At 37.2% G+C, this 14264-nt stretch overlaps 1 protein-coding gene across 1 annotated transcript in view; it reads right to left on the bottom strand.

Moving 5' to 3' along the window:
• The window catches only part of LOC122405434, a 50194-nt gene that overhangs the window by 29065 nt on the left and 6865 nt on the right, over window positions 1–14264 (bottom strand). Inside the window, exons 3-6 of the mRNA XM_043410171.1 lie at window positions 11290–11393; window positions 6695–6871; window positions 4286–4468; window positions 3456–3638 (exon numbers count right to left, since the gene is read on the bottom strand). Coding sequence (XP_043266106.1) covers window positions 3456–3638; window positions 4286–4468; window positions 6695–6871; window positions 11290–11393 — 647 coding nt within the window. The remainder of the gene's footprint in view (window positions 1–3455; window positions 3639–4285; window positions 4469–6694; window positions 6872–11289; window positions 11394–14264) is intronic.

The raw sequence follows: 14264 nt of genomic DNA, 5'->3' as shown, positions 1-14264 counted from the left end.
AGCACACTATATCGTGTACTTATCCAGGCAATGAAAGAAATATTGCATACGCACGAGCGGAGAAAAGAAAAGAAACAACATAGAGGAATGCAATTTCACAGTTCGTCGTGCGTGAAATTACTCTTTCACTTAGCAACGTAAAGCATCGAGAACAATACATTTCTCATTCTTTCTTTCATCGTCTATTCTTACATCCGAGGTTTCGATACATTCGAAGGGCACTTTAACGATAAATAATAATAACGTAATTCATATTGACAGAATTACCTGGCGGTTATCGTGTGGCTGTTACTTTCCCGGGGACGTTTCACGTACTATTTAACGGAGCACCCGATATCACTCGATTATCTAATCGACACCAGCGCGCAGCAAATTTGATAAATTATCGCCGACGAAACGAACCGTACGATAAAATTCGTTACGCGCCCGGTGAATTTCTTCACCAACGATTTATTCGCCGCCCGGACACGTGGCGTCGAGACGGCTGGCGTCGTTACGTGCGCGACGCTGCCGATGTATGGTGCCTTCACGAATACTTCGCCGCCCCGAGATTCTTTCCCTCCGTCTTTTTCTTTCATCCTGTCCCCCTAGCCCCTCCAGTTCACCCAACGTCCCACCATTTAACCGCGATATCCCCCCCCCCACACCCGTCGGTTTTCCCCTTACGAAGACGATGGGCAGCCATGGGTTAACGGGAGGCCCCCCCCTCCCCGAGGGACGTACCGACAACTTCGAGCGCCACGAGCACCATAAATCTCGTCGATGCACGGGACACGACGCGATAAAGCCACATTTTTTATGGAAAACTCGTTGATTTCAAAGACACGCGTCATTGCGAGCCAGGCGTTCACGGTTTTTACGGTTAAAATGAGACGTAATCACGCTCAGGGCCAAAATCCACAGGTGCTTAATTTCTCACAAATAAATTGTAAACAAATAATACAGGTATTAACACTTTGCATGCGGGCAACGTATTTTTACGTTTTTTACAGTCTGTCGTTGGAGCGCGGGTCACGTAAAAATACGTGTTTAGTAGATTTGTGATGGATAACGGATATTTTCGTAATTTCGTAAAAATATCGTTTTCTGTGTTAAAATAATCATACAGTATATATTTAAGTGTAAAATAAAAAAAGTTTCGTTGATAAAAACGAAGTAGTTTTCGATTTACTGTGATTTTACTGAATAACCAAACTTCCCACGATTCACGAAAAAATGGCCGCTGCACGCGTAAGTTGCTGGCGAAGTATACCCGCATGCCAAGTGTTAATAAATGAGAAAAATCGAAACATAGCAAAAGTATTGGAAAATGTTGTTTGTTAACACTAGATTTACGGAAGTCGTCAATTTGACGGATGTCTGATTCCACATTTAAAACTACGGAACGCGTAAATATTATTTTTTAACAACTTATGTTGAATTTGATTGATGCACTGGCATGAATACATATTCTAATTAAAAGAAAAATCGTATTGTAAGGTAATCGTCAACATGAAAGGCATCAATAAATATACGTATGATCAATGCCCCTAAATTTAGTGTTAAAAGAGAAAATATTTGAATTATTTTAATAATGACTTTTTTACGAGAATATATTTGTATTATTATAATGTATATATTCAGATCACGATCTCGAAATGTCTGGGTTAGGTCTGGGTTAGGTCATTAATAGATGAGGAAAATGAAAATATAGGAAAAGTATTGGAAAATCTTGTTTGTTACAAAAGAAAATATTAGTTGAATAATGATTTTTTTTGTGAGAATATATTTGTATTATTATAATATATATACTCAGATCACGATCTCGAAATGTCTGGGTTAGGTCTGGGTTAGGTCATTAATAGATGAGGAAAATGAAAATATAGGAAAAGTATTGGAAAATCTTGTTTGTTACAAAAGAAAATATTATCTGAATTATTTGAATAATGATTTTTTTGTGAGAATATATTTTTATTATTATAATATATATACTCAGATCACGATCTCGAAATGTCTAGGTTAGGTTAGGATTAGGTCATTAACACTAGAACTACCGACAATTATAGTGTGTTTATTTGTATCAAAGAAATTGAAACGATAGTTAGACGATTTATAGAAATAAGTGTTTATATATTTACTTATAGAAAATTACGATAAATTTTTAAAAATTCAGTCGAGTAAATTTTTTACAAATTTTATTAGAAATTACGAATTGGTCATTTTGACTGGTTTGGTAGTTCTAGTGTTAATAGATGAGACAAACCAAAACATAGCAAAAGTATTGGAAAATGTTGTTTTTCAAAAAAAAAAAAAATATTGTTTTACTTATTTGAATAATGATTTTTTTACGTGAATATATCTTTATTTTTATAATATATATATACTCAGATCACGATCTCGAAATGTCTATAATCTATGATAATTAAACGAGGCGAAAAATTCAACAAATTTGAAATGTCTGGGTTAGGTCTGGGTTAGGTCTGAGTTAGGTCTGAGTTAGGTCATTAATAAATGACAAAAATCAAAAAATAGCAAAAGTATTGGAAAATATTGTTTATCAAAAAAAAAAATATTATTTTACTTATTTGAATAATGATTTTTTTTATAAGAATATATTTCTATTATTATAATATATATATATATACTCAGATTACGATCTCGAAATGTCTATAATCTATGATAATTCAACGGGGCCAAAAATTCAACAAATTTGAAACAGAACAAAATTCACAAAAATAAAATTTAACAGTGTCCACAATTAAAAATTTATAATTTATTGAAAAATGTGAGGAACTGTGGCTCGAGGAGACTAGTGGAAAAGTACCGTCCTCGTCAGACCATAAAGAACGCGTTACTTTACGCGCAGCATCTGATTCACAACTTGCAATAAGAGAAATTATTTAAAAGCATGATGTCAATGAGAACGTATCAATTGTTCGTTGCATGCTACAATCGTGCAAGAATTATAAACGTCCTCTCTGACGTAAAGAAATTTTGACTATTACCAAGATACACGAAAAAAAAAATTTTAATTCTTTCATAATCGAAACCTGTTTTTTTCTCAGAGGATCCAAAGAGTCTGCTCTCAATTTCTTCATAAATAAATAATAAGGATGGTTTGAATTTACGAGTAAAAGGGGTTACAAATTTCTACTATTTTTCTTTCAATACCATCAATCTTCACACTTTGACACTGACATCTATGGCGCAACGTCGACTAAAACGTCGTGACAACGCAACTTTTGCTCCTCGCGATGTCAACTGTCGTGACACTAGCAGTTGCTACAGTAAAACTCGTGGCTTAATGTCACGCGAACATGCACGCTTAAGATAACAGTACGAATGCGTGCGTGATGCGGCCATTTTTATTAGAGACAGATAAAACAAAGTCACACTTCCTGTAACCTCTTTCCATGAATGTTTGCACATGACCATCCTCAAACGCTATTTATAGTCGCATAAACTTATATTCTTACCTTTGCAACTTGGTATGGCGACGACGCTCTCGTTCCACTTGCCGTTCTTGCACTCGAGTATCCTTGTTCTTTCTTTGCTGTCAGGGAACACGGTGCCCAATTTGCATAGGAGCGTCCTTGACGTCAGAGTGCCATTCAATACGAAACTTCCGTTCGGCGTCGAGATATCCGGGCAGCCCAAAACTGAAATATTAAAATATCCGTGTCACTCGAGCGTAAACATCACCAGAAACTCGACGCGACCTACATCACGATACCGACTAAACTGAGGCTCTTTATTAAGTCTATTCTATCGCCACAATAACAGCAACATGTGGATTAATTAAGGCCACGTACGCATTTAACAATAATTCAGTCATGGAAAATTCCCCATTTACGTGATCGTTGCAAAAAGTTACAGTTCTCGATCGCGGTTTCAACATGGCGGCGGCCCAGCGCCGTGTTCCGTTCAGTTTCCAACAGCGAATCGCGTGAAATATATTTTCGAGACCCCCAAATGTTATGAAAATGAAGAAAAAATAAATTTTCTCTCCCTAATTGTCGAAAATAAATAAAAATTCTTCAATTTTGTTTTGTTTTGTTTAGTCGTTTCTCGAGTGAAATGGTCAACGATGGACGAACGCTAGTAACAACGAGATATTGAGTTCCGGGCGTGTCGAGTGACGCTGGGTGCTCTGAAAATAATCCCCGCGAATGTTATTTCCAGACGAGTAAAATTCATTGCGTAATCATGGGCGTTTGTCAGTGTTGGGTGTCCGTCGATCTTCGACCATGCGTGCACGGATCTCGTTTCTTCGATTTCGAAAAAAGAATCGCCCGGTCGGGCTGACCTTGATACTGCAGGAAGAATCCCCGAGCCGTGTAAAGGCTCTTCGAGGCGACAAGGTCGAGGGTGATCACGTTCGAATTCGAGACGACCGTGACGCCAGCCGCTGCACCGCAATACTCGAACAGCGTTCTTCCCCTTTCCCGCACCCTGACGACGTCCACGCAGCTTCCGTCCTCCTCCGAGCCTGGAAAAACAGTAAAACTTAATGAACATCCCCCACAATTTACTATATTAACATATATTCACATAATAAACAATTATTAAATTAACACATAATATTCTACAACTCTGTTACCCTTAGGAACTTTTCTATTCTATTCTATTCTATATTTTGTGGGTGCGATACTAGCAGTATAGGTTTCGTGAAAGCACCATTTATCATCTACTTTCTAAATCCTCTACTTGCTAGTTCCACCTGTTTTCTGTTCTTTATTATAGTTATTTCCCTTCTTTCTACTCTTTTAACTCCCTCATCTTCCCCTTTTCCCCTTCTTAACTCTCCCTCTTGGGAACATTAACCCCTTAACGTTCATGCTCGAGTCTGACTGCCTTGAAAAACGATATTTGTTTAATATAACAGCTTAAGGGATAACAACATTTGTTTTCCTACGAATTATGCGTTGGATGCAACATTGTAAGTGACAAAAACCGCATTTTTATGTAGCTTAGAAACAAATCCAATAGAGAACACTGATCATTCTTGGTTAACACAAAATATATGAGCGTTAAAGGGTTAAAATACGCTTTCCAATAGTTAAAATTTTTTAATTTGTTCAATCTCGACCACGTCTTGAACCAGTCAAGCATTTAACACTATTAATACCGGCACTTCACGTATGCTCCTACCAAATGACCCAAAATGACTCAAATGACCAGTTTTTAGCACAACTTGTATTTTTTAATGTAGAGTGAAAATGATAGACAATTTTACAGTGTAAAAATATAGTTTCTTTTGTTGGAATCTGGGTGGTCAAGTAATGTCGAGTAATCCTTTTGTATGATAAGAGTTTATTCAATTACGTTGAACTCACGACGAACTCAGCTATGAAGAATAATAGAATTTGCAATGGAATTTGACTCTGTTGGACGAGACGTTAACACAGACTTCTTGTGCAACTCTGGACCTTGAGGCCCTACTGGGCCTTAGCAATAGTAGGGGAGGAGGACCCTTAGTGACTAACATGCCTTGTGACTAACAGACGATGACGTATCGAGGTTTGGGCCTATTGGTCATCCAACACTTTCATTCAGATAAAATAAGAGTAGAATAATGATGATTTGATGAATAAAAATATAAAATAATAAATGACTGCCACATATGCTCCAGGCAACTTTCAATTACGTTGAACTCACGACGAACTCAACTATGAAGAATAATAGAATTTGCAATGAAAGTTGACTCTCTTGGACAAGACGTTAACACAGACTTCTTGTGCAACTCTGGACCTTGAGGCCCAACTGGGCCTTAGCAATAGTAGGGGAGGAGGACCCATAGACCTAGTGACTAACATGCCTTGTGACTAACAGACGATAACGTATCGAGGTTTGGGCCTATTGGTCATCCAACACTTTCATTCAGATAAAATAAGAGTAGAATAATGATGATTTGATGAATAAAAATATAAAATAATAAATGACTGCCAAATATGCTCCAGGCAACTTTCACGTTTTGATGCTCACAAGACTTTACTGATTTGAATTCGTGAGAAGTCTAGGCATCCCCTTCGGTTATGATTTCATTTATTTTACAATTATAATAAAAAATCCGAGGTTTTGGACCACTTCAGATACCAGTCTGGCAAATACCTGGAGAATGTCTGGAGAATTCTAAACACCTGGAAGTGCCTAAAGCAGTCTCTAGAAGACACTTTACAGCCACAACTGCATTATCTTTCGTTCCAAACGACTTTACAGTTTCAGAATCGAGTCTTCCAGATAATACTGTTACAAATAGATACATAAGACAGACTACAAATTTTTCTCAGAAAATAAACAATAAAAATAGAAGCGGATATTGAAATATTATACGTAGATTTTAGGAAAAGTCGTGAAGTTTAAAGGCGATGCATATAGAGTACGTTGTATACAGGGTGTCCCGTAAATAGTGTAAGAACCGGAAATGGGGGGTAGGTGAGACGATTCTGAACAACAATTTCCTTTGCAAAAATGTCGGATGGGGCTTCGTTTTTGAATTATTAACGAAAAACACTGACCAATCGTATAGGAAATTCTAAGCGAAACTTTGAAAAGGGCGATTTGAAAATGGGGGATGAAACGCGAAACGATTGCACATTCGCGGAAGCTGTCCGTCTCATGATTTTTAAATCGATTCCCCGGGCCGAATCCACTCGACGTGATTAGACGAGATTACCAGGGGGGGTAGACTTAGCCCATCCGGATCGATACTCACCCCGTATATCCAGGTCGTGGAAAGTGAGGAGGATCCTTTGCTCGGGGGCCGATCTGAAGGTCCAACCACACGTGTTCTCCCCGAGATAGTAGAGCGGATATCCCGGTGACTTTATGAAGCCACCGTCGCCGGGGACCACCTTCAGCTCCTCGTTGCAATACTTTCTCACGGCGGTCTCTGAAACAATCCCCCCCCCCCGGGAAAGAACGAATTAAAGAACATCACCATTCGGAATAGGAAAAAAGACATTACGTCGCGTGATCGTGAATATATACTCGTCGTGGATGGCCTCCGGAGAGGAGTCGAAATTATATTTCCACCCCAATGTACGGATGAGTTATCGACGGAGATGGAGGGGGAAGAAGAAGGGTAAATTATCCTTCTGCACGTGAAAATCCCATTTTCTCCGGTTCGATTCCGCCCGATTCAATTACCGCCCAGCTGTCCCCCTCTCGCCCTCCCGTAGGGGTATTGTTGGTAGTGGAAACGCGAAACGACGACACCGTCGACGTCATGAGGACGCGGATCAACATCTGCATCCGTTTCGGTCCATTTGTCGATTTCGAGTGTGACTGTGGGCGCTATTATGCGGTGTCGGGAGTGGGCGAGGGTGTCCTTGCTCCAGTTTTCGCTGGAGGGGGCGGATCGACTCGAGAGCAGGGAACACCTGGAGGGGGTGGACACCGGTTGTAGGGCGTCGAAGGGGTGGCTCAGCCCTTCCCCACGTCTCTACGATGAAAAAGGTGACTCGCTGTTTCTCGATTTTCCTCGATAATGTAACGTTCCCTCCGGAGGGGGGTTGGTCCTTTGTTGCGCGCGGAATTGAAGAGCCGTCGAATCGGTCGAGAATATTACCGTTTCGTCGTTCGCTTTTATGAACGATTATCTTCCGTGATTAAATCATCGATCGAACAGCGAATGAATTACAATTTAAATTCGATTTTTAATACCCCAAGCTTCAATCTTCAAATTCAAACTTTTAATCAATTTATTGGAAAATCTGACTCATCAATCTTCTGGAATAAAATGGCGAATATGAATTGTTAGAATTGGAAATCTCAGGGAAAATTCCAGGGATTTTCTTATATCGATGTTAATATATTCCAAAAAAACTAATTTTTTTAAAATATACAATATACAATTGAGTATTGTAACTTTCATTAAAGAGTTGCAAATTGTTAGAGTTGAAAATCTCAGTAAAAATTCCAGGGATTTTCTTATATCGTTCTTATAATATATCTCGAAAAACTAATTTTTGAAAAATATCCAATATACAATTGAAGATCGTAACTTTCACAAAAGGGTTGCAATTGTAATCGTAATCGAAAGCTATAATTTTATTCGAATTATTTATTTCAACACTTATTTGGCTATGCATTGAACTAGAATGAAATTTAATTAATCTAAAATAAAATGGCGAATATGAATCAACCACTCGTAATCGAAAGCTACAATTTCATTCGAATTATTTATTTCAACACTTATTTGGCTATGCATTGAACTAGAATGAAATTTAATTAATCTAAAATAAAATGGCGAATATGAATCAACCACTCGTAATCGAAAGCTACAATTTCATTCGAATAATTTATTTGAACACTTATTTGGCTATGCATTGAGCTAGAATAAAATTCTAAAATAAAATCTAATTAATCTTCAAGAACAAAATGGCGAATATGAATTAACCACTCGTAATCGAAAGCTACAATTTCATTCGAATAATTTATTTGAACACTTCTTTGTCTATGCATTGAGCTAGAATAAAATCTAATCAATCTTCTAAAATAAAATGGCGAATACGAATCAACCACTCATAATCGAAAACTACAATTCTATTTGAATAATTTATTTGAACACTTCTTTGGCTATGCATTAAGCTAGAATAAGATTCTAAAATAAAATCTAATTAATCTTCAAGAACAAAATGGCGAATATGAATCAACCAATAGTAATCGAAAGCTAAAATTTCATTCGAATAATTTATTTGAACACTTCTTTGTCTATGCATTGAGCTAGAATAAAATTCTAGAATAAAATCTACTTAATCTTCTAAAATAAAATGGCGAATATGAATCAACCACTCGTAATCGAAAGCTAAAATTTCATTCGAATAATTTATTTGAACAGTTATTTGGCTGTGCATTGAGCCACAATAAGATACTTAGTTTAAGCACAGGGGCGTGGATCACCTATTTCTTCCATCGAATCCTCCAGGGTGATACAACCTACCCTTATTTATCACAACCCTACAGTAATTTACGAGCGGGATAAAAAATGCAGCTGGACGGTCAAACGAAATTGAGTGTTTCAAAAATTGTTCGTCACGCTTTGCAAAAAATAAGACCGTTTCTATTTTAATCGAACGCAGATTTTTCTTGAAGTTAAGAATTTCTCTGCGAAAGTTCGTCCTTTTCAGAGGTTTGCATTCATATCGTAGAAACCTTTTCACGATCCCACCGTATACCCCGATGCATAGAAATCACGGATTAGCGTGTCCTTTAGGAATTTCTTCTTTCTGTCGCGTTCGTTATGCGACAGTGTTCCTTTTCCGGAAGACCACGCTGCTATTATGACGCGTTGGACCGAACTTCTGATCCCTCGAAATTGCAGAACGGAACTGCCACGAATCACGCTTTTTCTTTTGATCTAACCTATCCAGCATGATATACGACCTGTGTTTGTATCGAAATATGTCGAATAGGGTCGCGGGAAGACTTCAAAGAGACTTCTTTTCGATTCTAGTAAGTTTCGATGAGGAAATTCGCCATTCGTTGGAAATACAAGTCCATTTGTCTCCATTTTCTATTTCAGTCGATTGGGGAAATGTTGATGACGTTACAATTGCCAATTAGTTAATTTATCAGGCGTTATTCTGTTGGAAAGTATGTTTTTGGTGACGACAAACGGACTGTTGCTTTCGTAAGATTCTGGTAAGTTTCGATGAGAACATTCGCCATTCGTTGGAAATACAAGTCCATTTGTCTCCATTTTCTATTTCAGTCGATTGGGGAAATGTTTGATAACGTTATAATTGCCAATTAGTTAATTTATCAGGCGTTATTCTGGTGGAAAGTATGTTTTTGGTGACGACAAACGGACTGTTGCTTTCGTAAGATTCTGGTAAGTTTCGATGAGAAGATTCGCCATTCGTTGGAAATACAAGTCCATTTGTCTCCATTTTCTATTTCAGTCGATTGGGGAAATGTTTGATAACGTTATAATTGCCAATTAGTTAATTTATCAGGCGTTATTCTGGTAGAAAGTATGGTTTTGGTGACGACAAACGGACTGTTGCTTTCGTAAGATTCTGGTAAGTTTCGATGAGAAGATTCGCCATTCGTTGGAAATACAAGTCCATTTGTCTCCATTTTCTATTTCAGTCGATTGGGGAAATGTTTGATAACGTTATAATTGCCAATTAGTTAATTTATCAGGCGTTATTCTGGTAGAAAGTATGGTTTTGGTGACGACAAACGGACTGTTGCTTTCGTAAGATTCTGGTAAGTTTCGATGAGAAGATTCGCCATTCGTTGGAAATACAAGTCCATTTGTCTCCATTTTCTATTTCAGTCGATTGGGGAAATGTTGATGACGTTATAATTGCCAATTAGTTAATTTATCAGGCGTTATTCTGGTGGAAAGTATGTTTTTGGTGACGACAAACGGACTGTTGCTTTCGTAAGATTCTGGTAAGTTTCGATGAGAAGATTCGCCATTCGTTGGAAATACAAGTCCATTTGTCTCCATTTTCTATTTCAGTCGATTGGGGAAATGTTGATGACGTTACAATTGCCAATTAGTTAATTTATCAGGCGTTATTCTGTTGGAAAGTATGTTTTTGGTGACGACAAACGGACTGTTGCTTTCGTAAGATTCTGGTAAGTTTCGATGAGAACATTCGCCATTCGTTGGAAATACAAGTCCATTTGTCTCCATTTTCTATTTCAGTCGATTGGGGAAATGTTTGATAACGTTATAATTGCCAATTAGTTAATTTATCAGGCGTTATTCTGGTAGAAAGTATGGTTTTGGTGACGACAAACGGACTGTTGCTTTCGTAAGATTCTGGTAAGTTTCGATGAGAAGATTCGCCATTCGTTGGAAATACAAGTCCATTTGTCTCCATTTTCTATTTCAGTCGATTGGGGAAATGTTGATGACGTTACAATTGCCAATTAGTTAATTTATCAGGCGTTATTCTGGTAGAAAGTATGGTTTTTTTTTTAAATCCCTTCGTTTTGAGAATAATTCGTCAACGTCAGACATTTTATTCTGTTGAAAATAGATTTTCTCAACGTTCGATAGCGATCAATTTCACAAGGTAAAGATCGACGAACGTGACACACGCGTTGTTTCGTACGCTCTTCAAGTTCGATCTCGACGACGTATTTGTTTCCCGGCTATCCAGATCGCAGATCGTCGATTGAACACGACTGGGGATCGATTCCCCAACAGGATTCTCTAAATGATTATTCAGAATGTTTCCTGTCTCTCACGTGCTCCCCACTTCTCGTAAATTAGTTATATATCGTCTCACTGAACGAACGTCCAAAGAATTAATTTATGTACTCGTGAATGATTTGATAATCACTTACCGGGAATGCAGGCGTATTTTAACCGCAAAGTAGCTGGTTTCCAGTAAACCGTGCCTGACTGGTCGGTGGTGAAACTGTAGCGGCAATGTTTCTGTCCGGAGCATCTGAAAAACGAAGGAAAACCTGATGGGATCATGAGGAGACCGAAGGGTCAAATGTGCCCCCGAACCGAATTGAACGAACGACGGGTCATTCGATAGCTTATCCAAAAAGAACCTAGTATGCCAATTTTTAACTTGATATCTCGACCGTGGGGGTAGTAATGGGGTGAAAACGAAAATCATGTTTTTCTACAATTTCTCTTGACTTATTGAGTAAAAAAATGTACAAAAATTCAGAGACATTTTGGATACTGGGACACATATTTTGGGAGATTGCTTTATTTTATTTGTAAAACGACATTATTCTTCCTCGATGGTTGGTCGAGTTCAAGAGATCGAAACGATATTGAAATCTAGATTACTCGGAAAACAAAACCTTTTAAAATATAATAAAATTGAGTTTTTACTCGGGATTCAGTTTAAAAAGAAATATCAGTTTAATAGAACTGATTGCATTCTCGACTGATCGTAAACAATGCTCAATATTTTATACACGATCTCGTCTACTCCATAAACATTGTGTAATTGGGTTATAATTCCCGCGGCGAGTAATGTTAGGGCCCGCCGTGGCGCGTCGCTTCGCTCGCTGCTGCGGTGTTTTGTTGCTTGTGGCACGTGTTAAAGATGTAACCGCGTAAAAGTTTATTACTATTATATACTGGTCATTTATATTACTCCATTTGTGTATTCTATAAATATGTAACCTATTTTTTATTGCCTATATCTCAAATAAACTGTGTTCATACAAACTACACGTACACTCTAACCCTACAGCGCCATCACATTGTATTCGGAGTTAAATTCAATGGATTCTTGCTTGAGAGTTGCTTTGAGATCCATTGTCTTTAGCAAGTTCGTAATATTGAAGTACCCTGTCAGAGAATTGAACAAAGTTTCCGAGGATATTCCGAGCAACGCTTGGATATGTCGAGGGGATAAGAAGATCAATGATAATGCGCTTAAATGCTTACACCGAGATCCACGGCTGTTTATTTTGAGCGCCTCTTGCGAAAGTAAACACACGCAGGTTGCTAGAACGCGACAACTCGATACCAACTTAGCAGTGAAGTCGAATGAAAATTTTTGCGAAGCCATTTTATTGTTTCTACGTGCTAAATTTATTCTCGAACTGGGTCTCTCGAATACATTATCTATCTCTGAAATTGATTATAAATATCTTTCATTGTTTCTACAGTGCCACACTCATCTCTGAACTATGTTTCACGCATGCATTATGTCACACTCTAAATATATTGTTTATCTCAGAAATTAATTTAAACCGACTGGACGGATGTTATCGGGAGACAATGTAGGTTGAATGTCAGAGGACATTAGAGCAACGCTGAAATGGAAGCCAGTGTTAAGGGGACAGCCTAGTTTCGAGATAAAAAAAGAGTCGATCTTTTTGTTCATGCTTTTTGAAAATTTCAGATGTTGGAAGTCTTTGAATATTTCAGTTATTTTATTTATGCCGTTTTAATGGAATTTTAATGATTCTAGAGGCCAAAATAAGATGAAAATCAAGAGTACCAATTTGTTGATGGAGGCTTCCTTAAAAAGTTATTAACAATTAAATTCAAAAATTTCAAATCGTTCTGGAAAAAATATTTTCAGTTGCGAGGGTCAATTGCAATCACTTTTGGTCATTACACATACCTTACAAATCCTACCCACTTTCGAGAAAAAAATTCGAGAAGGTGCGACATTTTTCGACAAAACTAAAAATTTTCGAATCGTTCAAAAAAAATTATATTCAGTTGAAAGGGTCAATTGCAATTACTTTTGGTCATTAGACATACCTTAGAAATCCTACCCATTTTCTAGAAAAAAATTCGAGAAGGTGCGACATTTTTCGACAAAACTAAAAATTTTCGAATCGTTAAAAAAAAATTATATTCAGTTGAAAGGGTCAATTGCAATCACTTTTGGTCGTTAGACATACCTTAGAAATTCTATCCACTTTCGAGAAAAAAATTCGAGAAGGTGCGAAAATTTTGGAAGAAAATTAAAATTTTCGAATCGTTAAAAAAAAATTATATTCAGTTGCGAGGGTCAATTGCAATCACTTTTGGTCATTAGACATACCTTAGAAATCCTACCCACTTTCGAGAAAAAAATTCGAGAAGGTGCGAAATTTTTTGACAAAACTAAAAATTTTCGAATCGTTCAAAAAAAATTATATTCAGTTGCATGGGTCAATTGCAATCACTTTTGGTCAATACACATATCCCCAAAATCCTACTCATTTACGAGAAAAAAATTGGAGAAGGTGCTTAAAATTTTTGCGAAAAAAAAATGTCAAATCGCTTTGAAAAAATTATTTTCAGTTGCAGGGGCCAATAGCAATCATTTTTGGTGAATAGACATAACCCCGAAATCCTGCGCATTTTTGAGAAAAAAATTCCATAAGAGCGAAACTTTAAATGTTAATAACTTTTTAACGAAGCCTCCATCAACAAATTGGTATTCTTGATTTTCGTCTTATTTTGGCCTCTAGAATCCCTCATTAAAATTTTTCCCAGGGGTGACCGAACACATAACAATGTATTTCTTAAACAAAATCAATTATTTATACTCGAACAATTTTTTACAGCTCGTTGAAACAAAAGTGAACATACGAAGCTTAAAATTTACATTTTCATCGGTTTAAATCAATAAAAAAGAATTTCAAATATCACTCAGTGTTTGGGACTCCAAACTGGATGGAAAAAACACATCGATTTCCAATGCAACTATTTCATGTATTCATTAAAGTTAGTGGTTACTTCTTGTAGCAAAAACAAACTGAAAAATGTACCCTATTTTCATTGTAAATTTACATATTTTAACCATCGGCCCAATGGAAATAACATTGGCTCCAAAATTGAAAATCTC

This window comes from Colletes gigas, unplaced genomic scaffold (genome assembly GCF_013123115.1).
Source record: "Colletes gigas isolate AHSC1104 unplaced genomic scaffold, ASM1312311v1 Colletes_gigas_Sc00004, whole genome shotgun sequence".
Lineage (NCBI taxonomy): Eukaryota > Metazoa > Arthropoda > Insecta > Hymenoptera > Colletidae > Colletes > Colletes gigas.
This window is presented reverse-complemented; position numbering and strand designations above follow the sequence as displayed.